This window comes from Furipterus horrens, unplaced genomic scaffold (assembly GCF_987537825.1).
Source record: "Furipterus horrens unplaced genomic scaffold, mFurHor1.1.pri manual_scaffold_3, whole genome shotgun sequence".
Classification (NCBI taxonomy): domain Eukaryota; kingdom Metazoa; phylum Chordata; class Mammalia; order Chiroptera; family Furipteridae; genus Furipterus; species Furipterus horrens.
Genome location: NW_028327173.1, coordinates 159,854,420 through 159,872,208, shown reverse-complemented (window position 1 = coordinate 159,872,208; position 17,789 = coordinate 159,854,420). Strand labels below are relative to the sequence as shown.

The window sequence follows — 17,789 nt, the reverse complement described above, 5'->3', positions numbered from 1 at the left end:
CCAGGCATTTAAAGCAAAACTTCCTTTGACTGCTCTCTGACTTGACCAACATGCTTTCCCTTGGTCCAGAAGAGAAAGGGAAAAGTCAGACCAGAGAGTCATTATGAACTTTTCAACTACTAGAGAGTTCATTATAGCAGTTATTTCTAAATCATTTGCACTTCTCTATCATGCCTCCACATATTTCACCTTCATTTAATAGTATTTTGTTCAGGTCTTGGAGAGTTATTGGTTGCCATCCTATACAAGGTACTTTCTCTGTGGGAAGGCAGGGCCCAATACAGTGATCCCCGCCCTTCATTCATGTACTATAATTTAGAGAACAGCCTAAAGTTACCCTAGTTTAAATTATGCTTCTCAAGTTCTCAGTGCTTTCCATTGTTGTTTGTTTGTTTGTTCTGTACGTTTTTTCCCTGTTAGGTATGTTTTAAAACTTTTTCAGAAAATTTTCAAAGTTTCAAGCAAAATTTAAATGTTACCATTTTACAAAAAAATATTATTATAAAAATTCATATTATGATCTTAAAAGTTGACATGGTGCTTATTCTGTCTTTGTGTAATTTCTGGAACTAGATATGTTACATTACTTTAAAAATTTCCTCTAGCCTAATTTATAAGGTTAAGAAATTCAGCAAAAACTTAATTGTTAACATTCTGTTTTCAGCCTGGCTGGGTTGTTTTGGACCAACCAGATGCTGCTTGCCATTTGCAGCAGCAGCAAGAACCTTCTCCTCTACCTCCAGGATGGGAAGAGAGACAGGATGTTCTTGGAAGGACCTACTATGTAAACCATGAATCTAGAAGAACGCAGTGGAAAAGACCAACCCTTCAGTATGTGCTGATGGCTTTCACATTTGTAATCAGAATACATTTTGACCACTAATTTTCTTTTTGAAGTCTTGTCTCAAATGGATTTGTAATAGTATAGGAATCCATAAACTGTAAGTGCACCAGGATTTTTATGGCCCAGAGCTGTTTGTTTTTTAAAATAATTAGATAATATTCAAAATTATTTGAGTCACAAACACCACCCTTCTAGCGGCTTCTTTATTTTAATAAATTGTTAATTTTGTATGTCTTTAATATTATGTAGCCACAAAGGGTACATTTTTTTCTTTAGAATTATTTAGAAAATCTTAAAGATTTTTTGCAGTTTATTACTAAAATTATAATAAAATTTAAACTACAGTACAGTATTCCTTCACTTATTGCAGGTATTACATTCTAGACACCCCCCCCCCCGCAATATATGAAAATCCGCAAAGTAGGAACCTTACATTTATTTTAGTATCTATATATATTTTAAGGCTTTATAAACCCTTCCCACACACTTATAAACTGTTCCCAGTCCCTCATTAACCTTTCCCACTCCTTTATTAACCTTTTCCACACTTTTATAAACACTATGTTCTTAAACATATTCTACACTCTTAAACCTATGTAACTTTAACAACATACGTATACAGTACTGCAAAATCCCACGATAAAGCGAAAAATCCGCGATAAATAATTAAATATAATATTTTTTAAATCCCGTGATTCAGTGAGGCTGCGATAAGTGAACTGCGATATAGAGAGGGACTACTGTACACTATTTTTAAAATATAAAATATCTGTAAAATATAATGGATTTAGTATCAAGGATCTTTTGTTAAACACCCATTTGCCAATCTGGTCAATGTATACGTAATTTCCACCATTCACAGATCAGGGACAGAGTGACCTTCAAGAATGACCTTCATTCTAATTTATGTCTCCCAGTGACATTTTCCTTTTATCATCAGATTGTGTGTAAATAAATTCTCCCCTTATTCATATTTATTATCAAATATCCTTCCACTTCTCCTTTCTTATAACTTTCGAAGTTTTTCTTTAGTCTTCCACAGACTTAAATTTTTATTCTATTTGTCCATTAATCTTCTAATTTTAGGCTTTGGTATTCTGTGTCCAGTAGCCCAAGCACTTTCATAGGTATTTTCTGTTCTCAAATCCCCCCAAAGCAAATCAGTGATCCATGGCACAGAGACATTGATCTCTGTAGAATGACATACAAATTGCAAAACTGAACACACTGTAAAACTCTGCAAAATTGTTGTATTGCATACCCAGTACTATGGCAGACCTGACTTGAGCAGAATCACATTTCTTTCTCTATAGTTGATGTCATTTTCAGCTAGCCCAAATTAAGTATTTAGAGGAAAAAAAAAAATCTGTCAATATTATCACTACACTGGGCTTATAGTGCATTAAATAAATTAACAATAACTTTATTTTAAATATTTGTAAAAAATTCTTGATCTGATGGTCTGGATATAATAAATGCAAATAGCTAGAATAATATAACTAATCAATGACTGGGGTAATTTAGGAAAGGTATAATAGAAAGACCAACCCCTCAGTATGGTACCCCCTACCTTTTCCAAACCCAGACATGCCTTTATTGGTATCCTTTTTCAGACCAGGATCATTACCATTTAATTGTACTGTATTGACTTTTTAATTGCAGTGTCCTTACACTATCATTATTCCCTCTACATTCATGCATGGGGAACTCTACCCCTGGCTTAAGATCAATTTAGAAAATCTTGCTATCTGACTCATGAAAATGTATATACAACTCTTTAAACTTCTCTTTCATGAACTTTCTAGAGCTACTTTAGATTTTACTCTTGTAATAACATGGCAAAATAATATAATAAAATTATTAGTGAAATTCAGATAATTCATTCAAAAAATTTTGGGGGGGTGCCCATGCATGTCAACCTCTAAACCAGGCACAGTGATGAACTAAAATATCAAGGTCAGACATATTACATACACACTAGCACAAAAATTTTAACTCTACAAGGTACCAATGTGCCCACAACTTAATCTATGCATGTTGAAATCATCTTCAATGAAGAACAAGAAATTCTGCTCTAACATATGTATTTTTTAAATGATCACAGAATATGTGACTATCGTTTTAACTTTCTCCAGACATGGGTGATAGCTCTTTTATTTCTCACACAGGGACAACTTGACAGATGCCGAAGATGGTAACATTCAGCTGCAAGCACAACGTGCATTTACCACCAGGCGGCAGATATCTGAGGAAACAGAAAGTGTGGACAACCAAGAGTCTTCCGAGGTAAAAATAATTTTTTTTCGTAGATAGACACATGCTGTATCAGTAGGTTAAAGTATGTGCGGCTTAAGCTTATTCTGTTCATTTTAGAACTGGGAAATTATAAGAGAAGATGAAGGCACCATGTATAGCAATCTGGCCTTCTCATCACCTCCACCATCAAATAACTTGGATGTTCAGACTCAGCTTGCAGAAGAAATGAATGCCTTACTTGCTATTCGTGGAAATTCAGCCACTGGCCAGCCAGTATCCAGCTCAGTAAGATGCTCTTAGATTTTGTTGTAGCTTCAGGATTTTATATTATATATATCTTAGTCCACTAAGTATCGAACTTGTACTTAAAAGTTTGTCTTTTCCCAGATTGATTGAGATATAACTGACATATAACATTATGTTTGTTTAACATGTATAGCATAACGATTAGATATATGTGTATATTGCAAAATGATCCCCACAATAAGTTTAGTTAACATCCATCACTTCAAATATTTACAGTTATTTTTTCTTGTCATGAGAAAAAGTTGTCTTAAGTGGCATGTTATGCATTAAGGACTTTGGGACTTTACAGCATGATCATTTTTGAAATATTCCCACTAATGGTATGGAGTAGAGTCTTGAGTAATCTAAATGGTCCTTGTAGTCCAAATGTCCATTATGTTGATGCCCTTCAGCCAAAGACCACCATGAACACACCTGTAATTGAACAAGTTGGGCTTATTATTTATTTCAGCAAGGGAGACCATACAACATGAGTGTCTCAGTAAGAGTATATTATAAAGACTTAATGGATTTGGGCTCATGTTAGGCAATTTTTGGAGGGTGTAAGAAAGCAGGATTTGGCTTGTGCCTGGATGATACCAGGAAGTGGTGGTATTTCTAGAATGAGGTATCTCAAATCTTATCAATAGCAAGGCTAAAGCTACAATTAGTAAAGAAGCAGCAGTAATTCACATTTGAGAGATATTGGGTATTTTTGACTTGGAGAATGTTCACGTTTTTTCTCTGTTCAAGCATTATTACAGAGTGGTCTTGATTTTGTCTTTATCCTATTGATGAGTGCCAGGCCAGATCCTGGATGTTGGAGACTGCTTTCTCCTCCTTAACAATACCACAGAAGTTACCAACACACATATGTGAATAAGAGCTGATGCACTTTGACTCAACAAGGAGTTAGATGACATTCTCATTCCAGTAACCCCTATAAAAGTCACTGTCTGTTGGGCCCAGAAGCAAATATCCCAACATACACACCATAATGCGATCTTTATGGCTAGCTCTCTAAATCATCAAGGGAGATCTTTCAGTGAAAGACAAAGATTATTCTCTGAGGATGCTATGGTCATTTCTAGTTGGAATTCCCCTGCTTTTCATTCAATTAGTAAATATTTATTGAGGGCCGACAATATTCAGGGCACAATATGCTAAAGTATTATTGGAATATAGCTGTATTGTCTATGGCTGCTTTCACATTACATCAACAGAGTTGAGTAGTTGTAATAGAGACAAAATGTATTTACCTTCTTGGCCTTAACAGAAGTTTGCATGTTTCTGTTTCAGCACATTCTTAAAGAAGCTTCAATGTAGACAATTGTCTGCAAATACTTATATGAATATCCAAGCGCAGATCTGTCTGCCTGTTCCCTTTCCTTCCTCTTTTTCCACCTGTCTATTCTGTCTTCCATTCATTTCTTTTTTTTTTTTAATTTTAGCATGGATCAATAATTTATTTTATTGCTGAATAGTATCATTTCTTTTTATTTTATGTCAAAAGAGTGGGAAAGATCAGTCATAGACTTAAGTAATAAGCTATATTGATTTTTTAAAATTACCTGTACTTTTTTTGAATCCTCACTCGAGTACATGCTTGTTGATTTTAGAGCAAGGGGAAGGGAGAAAGAGAGAGAAGGAGAGAAGCATTGATGTGAGAGAGAAACAGGGGTTGGTTGCCTCTTGTATGTGCTCTGACTGGGGACTGAACTCACAACCTGGGCATATTCTGACCAGGAATTGAACCTTCAACCTTTCAGTTCTTTGTTATTATAAACAATACTACAGTGGCTAGTGGCTATTCTGAGTTAATTGATATGTGTGTTATAAATTTTGATGTCATTAAATAACAAAACTAAGATATTTTAGATAGTGACAACAACATTTGTATAAACACACGAGGGAAGAGAGTGTACAGGATTTCCGGGAAACAAGTGATTTGGAATGTCCAGAAGGTGGGTCATGAGGGGGGACGTGCCGGAGGCATCAGGAAGAGCCAGGTCAGGAAGCTCACTACGCATTGTGTTCTGGACTGTAGATTTCATCCTTGTGATGGTGTGAGGTCATTGAAGGGCTCTGAGAACAATGTGACTGGCCCACACTACAGAACATTCTCTCACTGCAACATGCAGTATGAGAGGAGATTCAAGGAAATCAGACCTGGAGCCAGGAAATCTATTAGGATGTCGCTGCAGTAATAAGGTTGCAAATGATGAAAACTTAAAATTGTAAAACAACAAACAAACTAAAGTGGAGAGGGAATGCATTTGAGAGGCAGTAAAGAAATAGAATGAATGGGATCTGGTGGCTGACCTGGCTGTCAGGGACAGAGAAGGAGAAGTTCAGTGTCTGGCTGACATCTGACTTGGGCAGCTGCCAGACAAGGTTGGAGTGGGTGTGAACAGGGAAAAACCGAATCCAGTTTGGGGCACAATGAGGGATTAGCTATTAAACGTTCAAGAGAAATTATTCAAGAGGGAGTCCAGAATGGGGACAGAAGTGTGATCTGGAAGTTGGGAGGCATCGGCATGTGCTGGTGTTGAGAGCACTGAGTGATTTCCCTTAATCTCCGTGGTTGCTTCCTAGCTTCCTCGCCAGCGTTCTTTCTCCTGCTCCCACTATGTTATCTGCCACTCAAAGAGGGATCTAAGACCTAACATTATTATCATTCTTTCTTTATAAGAATCATTCCAGCAGAAGAGGCAGCTTACAAGCCTATACTTTTGAGGAACAGCCTACACTTCCTGTGGTGAGTTTTATCCTCTCCCCTCGATCATCAATAGAAATATAAAACTCAGCAACTTTTTTTTCTTTTTTAAATACTGAGGATGACCTTTCACTGCCTAGCAGAGTCGTGATCCAGCACATGATCTAGGCTCTGGGGTATGAGGTGCAGGGGAGGGGAAATTGGGTAGGTAGTCCCTTTGAAAACAAAACCAGTTGAACTGTGTCCCCCCTGGTAAGAAAGCCCATCTCTGAGTACTGGTGACTGGGTGATATCTGGGCTTCTCAGATGAAGGGCTGTCCTGGCTGGAGGTGGTCTGATGCAGGGAGTATGCAATTCAGGATTATGGTCTCCAGCAGCCTTGGCTCTATCTACAGCGGCATATAGCAACCATTCTGCCCCACACATGAAGTGTTACGTCAGGGTTAAGCCACTAGTCATGTGTGCATTGGTGCCAGCAGGTCAATGGCCAGGCTGGAGTTTATTAGTACCGCACCGCCCCGCCTTCCTTTTTGTTCTCACATCCACCAGTTAGCCAAGACTTCAATCTTTCTTTTTTTTTGCATAGTTATTTTTTATTGTATTTTTTTTCCATTATATACCTCTCTCCTCCCAGCAGTCACCACACTATTGTTCATGTCCATGAGTCCTTCTCCTTTTTTGCTCAATCCCTTCACCCCCTCACTCCCCCTCTTAGCTGTCATCCTGCTCTCAATCTATGAGTCTGACTCTGTTTGCTTGTTAGTTCAGTTTGTTCATTAAATTCTACATATGAGTGAAATCATATGGAATTTGTCTGTCTTTGACGGGCTTCTTTCACTTAGCATAATGTTCTCCCGGTCCATCCGTACTGTCACAAAATGTAAAACTTTCTTCTTTTTTACGGCAGAGTACAACCTTAACAACTTCATGCCTGGACTGTAGACTCTCTTTTGGTTTCCTGCCTCCATCCACTTCCTGACTCAACCCTCATTACTTTGAGTTTGTCTGTCCCTTACTGGGCCCCACTTGCTTTTTATTTAATTAATTTATTTATTATCCTCACTTGAAGAAATGCTTATTGATTTTATATAGGGTGGGAAGGGAAGGAAAGAGAGAGGGAGAGAAACATTGATGTGAGAGAGAAACATCGATTGGTGCCTCTCATAGGCACCCCCATCAGGGACTGAACATGAGGCCTAGGTATGTGCCCCACCAGGAATGGAACCCACAACCTTTTGGGGATTGGGATGATGCTCCAACCAACTGAGCCACCTGGCCGGGGCCTGGGCCCCACTTGTTTTTTAAAAACCAAGTGAAAACTCCGAGGCTGCCAGCCCCTTTGGCCTACCGTTCTCTGTATTCATCCACAGACGCCTCCTGCTGCCATCATTCCTGTCTGCTCATTCTTCCAAACGGGCTGTTCCCATGTCCTAATTCTTTCCCTCGTCCAGGTCTGTGTGCATTCCATTTCGCCACTTGGAGTGGTCGCCTCACTTTCTTTTCCCACCAACCATGTGTGATTTTGAATGGCAGTCTATATTATTAATTTTGAAAAATGGGATTGTTTTCACTTCTATGGAAGTTCCAGCTGAGGAATGCAGAGGCTCAGAATTCCTCAACCTGAGAGTGACTCATTTGTCTAAAAAGGCGGCCCTGCACCAAGAAGGACACAGGTGCTGTGCTGAGGAGGGAGGGCAGCGCCCGCCTCCTTCCTCAGCCCCATCAGAGCTGACCGTCAACAAGAGGCAGAGGCCACCGAAAGACTGCCCTCACCAGCCCTGCTCTCACTTGTTGCCACTGGTCTGGCCTCCTGCACTAGACTGGAGCCTGCTTACGCAGAGATCCGTGGTGTTTTTCCCACTGTCCTTTATGTCCTCCAGACAGTGAAAATGTTGAATGTCTGATTGAGTGACAGGCATTCATCCAAGAAACAATTTTAAGTGTACCAGATGAGCAGCTGAGTCTAGAGATAATTTCTGTTTTATGTACTGGAAAAGCTATTTTTCTGCCTTTTTTTTTTTGGTCTTCATACCTTGATTAGGGTATTTCATTTTTAATAGATTTCTTGAGGTATGATTTACATACCATAAAATCTACCCATTTTTATGTACAAATAACTGAGTATATTTTTTAAAATAAGTTTTACTGATTATACTGTTACAGTTGTCCCAATTTCCCTTCCCTCTGCTCCCCTCCACCCAGTGGCCCCCCTCCCTCCAGTTGTCCCCCCCTTTTAGTCCATGCCCATTGGTTGTGCATATAGTTCTTCTCAACCTCTTCCTGTCTATTCCATTCCCTCCTACTATGCTTCTTAATTCCTGTACCATCTCCCTCCCTTTCCCCCTTCCCCCTCCCTGCTGACCTCCCTCCCATATATTTCCCATACCTATAGTTCTTTTTCCACTCTCATTGCCTATTTAGTTTGCCTTTTTTTCGATTCCCTAGCTTCTGTTGTTGGTTCTTATGATGCAGTTTTCATTTTAATGTTCATAGTTTTGATCTTCCTTTTTCTAAACCAGTCCTTTTAACATCTCATATAACAGTGGTTTGGATCTAATGAACTCCTTCAGTTTTAGTTTGTCCTCGAAGCACTTTCTCTGCCCTTCTATTCTGAATGACAGCTTCGCTGGATAGAGTATTCATGGCTGTAGGTTTTGGATTTTCATTACTTTGAATATTTCTTGCCAGTCCCTTCTTGCCTGCAGGGTCTCCCTTAAGAAGTCAGCTGATAGTCTAATTGGGACCCCTTTCTACATGATTCTTTTCTTCTCTCTTGCTGCTTTTAAGATTCTCTCTTTATCTTTAATTTTTGACAATTTGATTATAATGTGTCTTGGAGTCGTTCACCCTGGGTCCAGTTTTTCTGGAACTCTCTGTGCTTCCTGGACCTGTAAGTCTACTTCCATCCCAAATTCGGGAAGTTCTGCTTTATTATATTTTCACTTAATTTTTCAATTTCTGGTTCTTCTTCTTCTCCCTCTGGCAATCATATAATCCGTATGTTAGATCTCTTACAGCTGTCCCAGAGATTTCTGATCCTCTCCTCACTTTCCTTACTTTCTGTTTCCTCTTTCCGCACTGGTTGACTGTTTGTTCCTTCCCTATGTTCCGGTTTGTTGATTTGATCTCTGGATTTTATTTCCTCACCACTTGTCTTGTATGTGTTTTTGTTTGTTTCAGTATGAGTGGCTTTCAATCCTTCCCGGTCTTGTTCCAAATCTTTTGTTAATTCTGTAAGCCACCTAATAACAATAGCCCTGAATTGAGCCTCTGAAAGGTTTCTTATTTGTTCGTTTATCAGATTCTTCATCTGCTGCCTGGTGAGCTGCGTCACCAGGATTTCTATAGTTGTCTGCCTCATTTTGACAGATTTGTGTTTTGCTTTGCTTCCTGGGCAGGCTGTAGGGGGCGGAGCCCCATGTACTTGTCACTACCCGGAGACGGTCGGCAATCCGCAACCTTTTTCGAAGTGCTGTGGCGCTTTGAGTGGGGGCGGGGGTCCAAGATGGATTCCTGCCGTTATTCTCCGCTGGGAGACCGGGATCCGTCCTCCCACCCTCTGGGCCTCACCGTCTGAGGCAATGGGGGGGCTGCCTTTCCCAGCGTTGGGGTCACGAGCTGCCGGGTCTCGACTGCAGCCGGGATTGCTCCCCCTGCCGCTCTCTCTGCTGCTACCGCAAACAACACCGCCCACTTTCGCCCCTCCTACCCGTCCGACGAGCGCTGCTGGTTTATAACTTTGTACATTGGGTTTCCGTGTAGTTTTATTTTATGGAATTTCTAGTTATCTTTTGTTTTGAGGTAGTTGTATTACTTTCTAGTTGAAGAGGGAGACTAAGCGTGTCAGCCTAAGTCTCCAGCTTGGCCGGAAGTCTCCAAATAACTGAGTTTTAGTAAATGTATATAGTTGTACAAACATCACCACAATCAAGGTTAGAACCCTTCTATCACTCCAAAATAGTTTCCTCAATTCCAACACCTACTTTCAGTCCCAGGTAACCACTCATGTGCTTTTTGTTGCTACAGTTTTGCCTTTTTTAGAAATTCCAAGTGGAATCATATAATTTGTAGTCTTATATGTCTGGCCTCTTTCACTTAATATGATGTTTTTGAGATTTATCCATGTTATTGCATGTCTCAGTAGTTTTTGATACTCCATTGTGTAGATAATATCTACCGTCGTCGGCAGCCGTCCGTCTCGAGAGACGATGGTGTAGCTTCTTAAGAGTCTATCTGCACCGCTGAGAATGGTTGTGCAGTCCGACTCGGGAGTGACACGGTATCTGTCTCCTCCCGTGTTGAATCGACATCTTGCGATGACGCTGGAGTGTCCTCTCCAGTGAAGCTGAAGCTACAGAGCCTGGGCAGGGTGATATGGAGGGTCTGCTGTTGCCCATGCAGCAGACCCCCCCTCTCTTCGCAGCTGAAGGGTCCAAGGGAAAGACAGAGTCAATACAGCTTGGCTTCAGGTGCGCCGCAGGAGTTGCCGGTGTTGACTACAACGTCAAACCGCCTTAGGGACTCCGGCTCCGGATTTTCTGTCGGGGTTTACTCCCTTAGCCTTTCCCCTGAAGAGGTATGCCGCAAGGCAGCAGAGGTTTTTTGGAGTCAGAGTTTTCCTTCTCTGATGTGCCCTGACTGGAAGATCGAACCAGCGACACTTAGCTCGCAGGCCGACGCTCAATCCACTGAGCCAAACCAGCCAGTATACTATCTACCACATTTCATTTATCTACTCACCACTGTTGGACATTCGTAAAGCTGAGCAACTTTGAATTCCATTTTTTTGTAGACTAACACCTCATCATAATTGTCAGCAATATATCTAGGGAACCGTGTATCTAGTGAACAGACTAGCAGTGATAGTTTTTATGGATAAGACACATTAGGGAATTAGGTCGAGCCTTGAAGAATCTAATTTGGTTCTAAAGACAAAAGGAAGGCCGGACCTGGACTGTTTTAAGTAATCCTGGAAGTAACCAGATCTCTTTGTTCATTAGTAATAAACAATAATAAACTGTACCTCCCCAGCTTTTACAGAAAGAAGGCAGGAGTAATTTTGGCTCGGCACATATAGGTGATAATTTCTGTGGTTAGGTTACCTGGGTTCAAATCTCAGCTCCATAGTAGCAATGTACCTGTTAAGAAATACTTCTATTGGGCCAATAATATAACTTATCTCAATAAGAATTGCGTGGAAGTTAATGACATGATCTATGTTGAAGCACTTAGTATGTTGTTATTATTGTCATTTTTTTTTGAGGAAAATGGATTTTACTAGCTGGAATTGTGTTTAGCAATATTTCTAAAACCCTACTACCCTTGTGAGCCTGTAGTATTTTTTTCATGCAATGTCTTTGTTGGATTTCGACGTCTGTAGCGATTCTTGTGAAGTCACTTCTTTCCTTCCTTGTATTTGTAATTGTTTTGTCTTCTGTCATTTTTTCCTGATCATTCTGGCCAGAAGGTAAATGATTTTATTGATCACAGACACACACACACAGACACACACACACACACTCCAAAACAGATTAGTTTCGTTTATTTCTGTTCTTTTTTAATTTTATTGTTTTCACTCTGATCTTACTTTCTTTATTATGCTTAATCTGCATTTAATTTGCTCTCCCCTTGTTTCTTAAAGCAAAAGGTGAAGTCATTGATGTGAGACTGTTCTTTTTTCTTAACGAGGCATTTAGTGCTGCTATAAATTTACCCATAAGTACTGCTTTAGTGGCATCGCATGAATTCTAATGCTTTTTATTTTCATTCAATTCAGAATAATTTCTGATTTCCCTCTTAATTTTTTCTTTGACATATGGGCTATTTAGTGTATGGTATTGGTTTTCAAATATTTCAAAAGATCGTCTAGACATTTTTCTGTTATTTATTCCCAACTTAATTCCATTTTAGCACAGAACATACTTTGTTTGATTTATATCCTTTTAAATATATCAACTTGTTTTATGATTCATTTGGGTCAGTTGTTCAGGTGGATAAATTATGTTTTTAACTTTTCTATATGCTTACTGATTTTCTGTTCACTTGTTCTACCAATCACAATCAAAGGTTTTTTTTTAAAGTTTTTGCTGTACACATGGATTTTTATATTTCTCCTTGCAATTGCATCAGTTTTTTTCTTTATGTATTTTGAAGCTCTGTTCTTAGGTACATAAACACTTACAACTGCTATGTCTTTCTGATGACTTGATCCTTTATTATTATGAAAGGGCCTTCTATATCTTTGGTAATATTCTTTACTTAGAAATCTAATTTGATATTAATATAACCATTCCAATTAACTTTCTTAAAGTTTATTTTTCAATTACAGTTGACCTTTAACATTATTTTATATTAGATTCAGGTATAAACCATGGTGGTTAGACAATCATATAAATTACAAAGTGATCCCCCAATATTTTCAATACCGACCTGGCACTATACTTAGTTATTACAATATTTTTTACTATAATCTCTATGCTGTACTTTACATCCCATGACTGTTTTATAACTACCAGTTTGTACTTCTTAATCCCTTTGCCTTTTCCACCCAGCCCCCCAACTCCCCTTCCCTGTGGCAGCCCTCAGCTTGTTTTGTGTATCTATGAGTCTTTCTGTTTTATTTGTTCATTTATTTTGTTCTTTAGACTCTGCATATAGGTGAAATCATATGGAATTTGTCTTTCTCTGTCTAGCTTGTTTCACATAGTATAATACCCTCTAGGTCCATCCATGCTGTTGCAAATGGTAAGATTTCATTCTTTTTTATGGTCCCGTAATATTTCATTGTATATATGTACTACTCTGCTTTATCCCCTTGTCTATTGATGGTAATTGGGTTGCTTCCATATCTTGGCTCTTGTAAATATGCTGCAATGAACATGGCCTGTGAATCAAAGGGTTGCCAGTTTGATTCCCAGTCAGGGCACATGCCTGGGTTGGAGGCCAGGTCCCCAGTTGGGAGTGAGTAAGAGGCAACTACACAGTGATGTTTCTCTCCCTTTATTTCTCCCTCCCATTCCCTCTTTCTAAAAATAAATAAATAAATAAAACCTTTTAAAAAAATTGTGGTAAATCTTTAAATTGCTTTGGGTAATATGGACATTTTAAGGATGTTAAAACTTCCTTTCCATAAACATGATATATGCTTCCACTTATTTGTATCTTTTTCTTTTTAAAAAAAAATAATTTATTTGTTTGTTTGTTTATTTATTTTTAGAGAGAGGGGAAAGGAGAAAGAGAGGGAGAGAAACATCACTGTGTGGTTGCCTCTCACTTGTGCCTCTAACTGTGGACCTGACGTGCAACCTAGTCATGTGCCCTGACTGGGAATTGAGTATTTGTATCTTTTTCAATTTCTTTCTTCAGTGTCTTATAATTTTCTGAGAACAGGTCTTTAACATCCTTTGTTAAATTTATTCCTAAGTATTTTTTATTTTATTTTTTATGCTATTGTAAACGGGATTGTTGCTTAGTTTTCCTTTCTGATTATTCATTATTGAGATATAAAAATGCAAACAGTTTCTGGTATTTATTTTGTATTCTGCTGCTTTACTGAATTCACTTATCAGTTTTAATAGTTTTTTGATAGAATCAATAGGGTTCTGTATATACAGTATCACATCATTTGCAAATAGTGACAGTTTTACTTCTTTCCAATTTGGATGCCTTTTATTTCTTCTTTACTGATTGCTGTGGCTAGAACTCCCAGTACTATGTTAAATAAGAGTGGTGAAAATGGGCATCCATCTTTTTCAAAATCTTAAGGGGAACACTTGTAGTTTTTGCCCATTGAGTATGATGTTGGCTGTTGGTTTGTCATATATGGCCTTTATTACACTGAGGTATGTTCCCTCTCTTTCTACTTTGCTGAGAGTTTTTATCATAAATGGGTGCTGGATTTCACTGAATGCCTTTTATGCCTCTATGGATATAAGCAAGTGGTTTTATCCTTCATTTTGTTTATGTGGCATATCACATCTATTGATTTGTGGATATTGTACTAACCTTGAGTCCCTGGAATAAATCCTACTTGATCAAACATCTTTTTAGTGTATTGCTGGATCCAGTTTGTTAATATTTTATCGAGAATTTTAATATCTATGTTCATCAGTGAGATTGTCTATAATTTTCTTTCTTTGTAGTGTCTATCTCATTTTGGAATTAGGATAATGCTGGCCTTGTAAAATGAGCTTGGAAGTCTTCCCTCCTCTTGAACTTTTTGGGAAAGTTTGAAAAGGATAAATGTTCTTCAAATGTTTGGTGAAATTCACCTGTGAAGCCATCTGGGCCAGGACTTGTTTGTTGGGAATTTATTGATTATTGCTTCAGTTTCGTTTGTTGTAATCAGTCTACTCAGATTTTTTGATTCTTCCTGATTCAGTTTTGAAAGATTATATGTTTCTAGAAATTTCTCCATTTCATTCAGATTGTCCAATTTTTGGCATATAGTTGTTCCTAATATTTTCTTACAATTCTTTGTATTTCTGTGATGTCAGTTGTTACTTCTCTTTCATTCCTGATTTTATTTATTTGGATCCTCGCTGTTTTTTTCTTGATGAGTATGGTTTAAGGTTTGTCAATCTTGTTTATCTCTTCAAAGAACCAGCTCTTGCATTCATTGATATTTTGTATTCTTTTTACACTCTATTTTGTTTATTTCTTCATTGATATTTATTATTTCCTCCCTTCTACTCACTTTTGGCATTGTTTGTTGTTCTTTTTCTAATTCCTTTAAGTGTAAAGTGAGATTGCTTATTTGAGATTTTTCTTGTGTCTTGAGGTAGGTCTATAATGCTATGAATTTCCCTCTTAGGACTGCTTTCACTGTATCACATAAGTTTTGGTTTGTTGTGTTCTCATTTGCACTTGTTTCAAGGTATCTTTTGTTTTCTTCCTTGATCTCACTGTTAACCCATTCATTGTTTAGTAACCTGTTATTTGGCCTCCATGTCTTTGTGTGTTTTTCATTTTTTTCTTGTGATTGATTTTTAGTTTCATACCATTATGGTCAGAGAAGATGCTTTGTATGATTTGAGTCTTCTTAAAATTATTGAGACTTGTTTTGTGTCCTAACATGTGGTCTATCCTAGAAAATGTTTCACTTGCATTTGAAAAGAATGTATATTGTGCTGCTTTGGGGTGAAATGCTCTGAAAATATCAATTAAATCCATCTGGTCTAGTGTATTATTTAAGGCCACTGTGTTCTTCTTGATTTTCTGTATGGAAGATCTAGCCATTGATGTCAATGGGGTGTTAAAGTCCCCTACTATGATTGTCTCACTGTCAATTACTCTCTTTATGTCCATGCTTTATATATTTAGGTGCTCCTGTGTTGGGCGCATAAATGCTACAGGGTTATATTCTCTTGTTGTATTGATCCTTTTATCATTATGTAATGTCCTTTGTCTCTTATTATAGCCTTTGTTTTAAAGTCTGCATCAACTGATATAAGTATTTCTACGCCAACTCTTTTTTTGTTTCCATTTGCATGAAATGTCTTCTTACATGCCTTTATTTTTAGTCTGTTTGTGTCTTTCTGCCTGAAGTGAGTCTCATGTAAACAGCATATATGAGGTCTGTCCAGAAAGTATACAGCCATGTTATATGAAAAATACAGACATTTATTGAAGAAGATACAAGAAACATTGTACATAGGACAATGACACCTCAGTCCCCTTAAAAGTAGGCCCCTTGGGACCTCACACAGTTCCCTAATTGCCATCAGCTGCCCCATCATATTTTCCTGATTCTCATCGATGGTCTGAAACCTCTTCCCTTTCAAATGTGATTTTCGTTTTGGTTAAAGCCAGAAGTCACAGGGTGCCAAATCTGGGCTGTAGTGGGGCTGAGTCATCCGGGTGATTTGATGCTTTGCAAAAAAAAAAACTCTGCATGACATGTAATGTGTGAGTGAGTACATTGTTGTGATAAAGTTGTCAATCACCAGGTGACCGTAGCTGTGGCCTTCTGAGTCATCCGAATAGTTTCTGTGGAGGAACGTTCAAGCTTAACACAAAATCTGATGCAGATTCGTTGCTCTACTCACTCAGTCATTTTTAAAATTGATTTATTGTTTTTCTTTTTTTTTTTTTTTTTAAAGTATATTTTATTGATTATGTTGTTACAGTAGTTCCAATTTTTTCCCCTTTACTCCCCTCCACCCAGTATCTCCCTCCCCCAGCATCCCCCCCCAAGTCCATACCCATGGTTCGTAAAAAATAACTATCCCTCCCTCTCAGATATTAAGACCCTTTGTAATCTTGTAAAGGACAATGGGCGAAGGTCTCAAGCTCCTCTAGCTGCTTCAAGCTGGACATGGTCGTCGTCCTACCTACCCTTGGGTCCAGAAATCCCTAATAACAGTGGGGGTGTGGAGGGGAGGGTGGCCTTCCCACATGGGGAAGGATTGTGCAGACTCCAGGTCAGTTGGCTGTCTCCGGACAACGGCGTGCTTGGTTTAGCAGGCTGGCATCCTTGTTGTGTTCTGGGGGCAACAGATTTGGCAAAAAGGGTTAAAAAGCATCATTCAATCCATAACTACTAGGTGACAAAAGGCAGGGATTAATTTTTTAATGTTCCACATTAGGAGAAAAAGAAAAAAAAAGGGCTTCTTTGGAGGAAGGTGTGCTAGGCACATCTCTCCTGTCCAAAACCCTTTTGCCCATTTTATTTAGTTTGGGCTGAGGGAAATAGTTTATGTTTCCCCCCTCTCAGACCTCTGGGCCCTTTCTGTCCAAGCCATTAGGATAGAAAAGAGAATTCAGTTTTAAAGTGAAGCCCACAGACCACCCCATTCTTCACCAACTCAGCCATTTAGTTCAGCCAAACTGTTGAGTCTCCGGAGGCAGCGCTGCAGAGAGGATTAAGTGAGGCTTATGCGTACAAACAATCACTCAGGTAATGCGGTCATAGGCTTATGCCCTTTGAAAACAGAAAACACATGTTAATTTATGTAACATAACCAACAAAAAAGTCTCTAAATCTGTAAGACTGTCTTATTGGGAAGACATACAGTTGCAAGGCACTTGACATTCTACTTGCCTGCAACTTGAATCTCTTTGGTGATATCACAGATATGGTTTAATTTTCAAGTGAAACCATTTTTTAAATGAGAAGAAACTTTTAAGACGGTTAGCTGCCCTACTTTACAGTCTGCCACTGATCATTGTGATTTTCCTTGAATACTGATTTTTCTCCCTAAGATTACTCTCCTTGTCTTTAAAGGGACTACATTAAGTCCATTTTTAATTTATCCTGTTCATTTGCATAAGCATAACAAGAGCAGCAAATGATCACTTATGATCTTTAGTTCTGTTTTGCTGGAACTTACCCAAGGAACATTTAGGGTGGCCCTCAGTCTGCTCTTCAGTGCACAGAAGCTGGGCCACATACCTGGCATTCATCCTTGCCTGTACACACCTGTCCTTTCCAAGTCTTTCTGGTTTTCCATTGTGCCTTAAGGTCCCTTCTAGCCATCTTTCAGGAAAACAACCTTCGTTCCTTCCCTGGAGAGATTGCTGTGGACCGCACAACCAACCATGGCAGCAGGCCTTTTATTTCGCGGGCTTTTATTACCTTTGAAAGTCATTCCCAGTTCCTTAGGGCTTTTTGGTAACAACATGAGCCCAAGCATATCTCCTTTAGGCTTGACATTCCAGTCAAAGGCTTGTTCAGAAAAAGGAACCTCT

General features: G+C 38.7%; 1 protein-coding gene across 4 annotated transcripts in view; it reads left to right on the top strand.

Moving 5' to 3' along the window:
• Positions 1-17,789, top strand: part of NEDD4 (NEDD4 E3 ubiquitin protein ligase) — an 84,485-nt gene that overhangs the window by 42,506 nt on the left and 24,190 nt on the right. For all 4 annotated transcript variants that reach the window (XR_016509798.1, XM_090270646.1, XM_090270645.1 and 1 more), the window contains exons 5-8: positions 665-831; positions 3,013-3,130; positions 3,218-3,385; positions 6,078-6,143. Coding sequence is in view for 3 of the 4 variants with exons in the window: in XM_090270646.1 (XP_090126772.1) it covers positions 665-831; positions 3,013-3,130; positions 3,218-3,385; positions 6,078-6,143 (519 nt within the window). In the remaining variant the exon portion in view is untranslated. The remainder of the gene's footprint in view (positions 1-664; positions 832-3,012; positions 3,131-3,217; positions 3,386-6,077; positions 6,144-17,789) is intronic.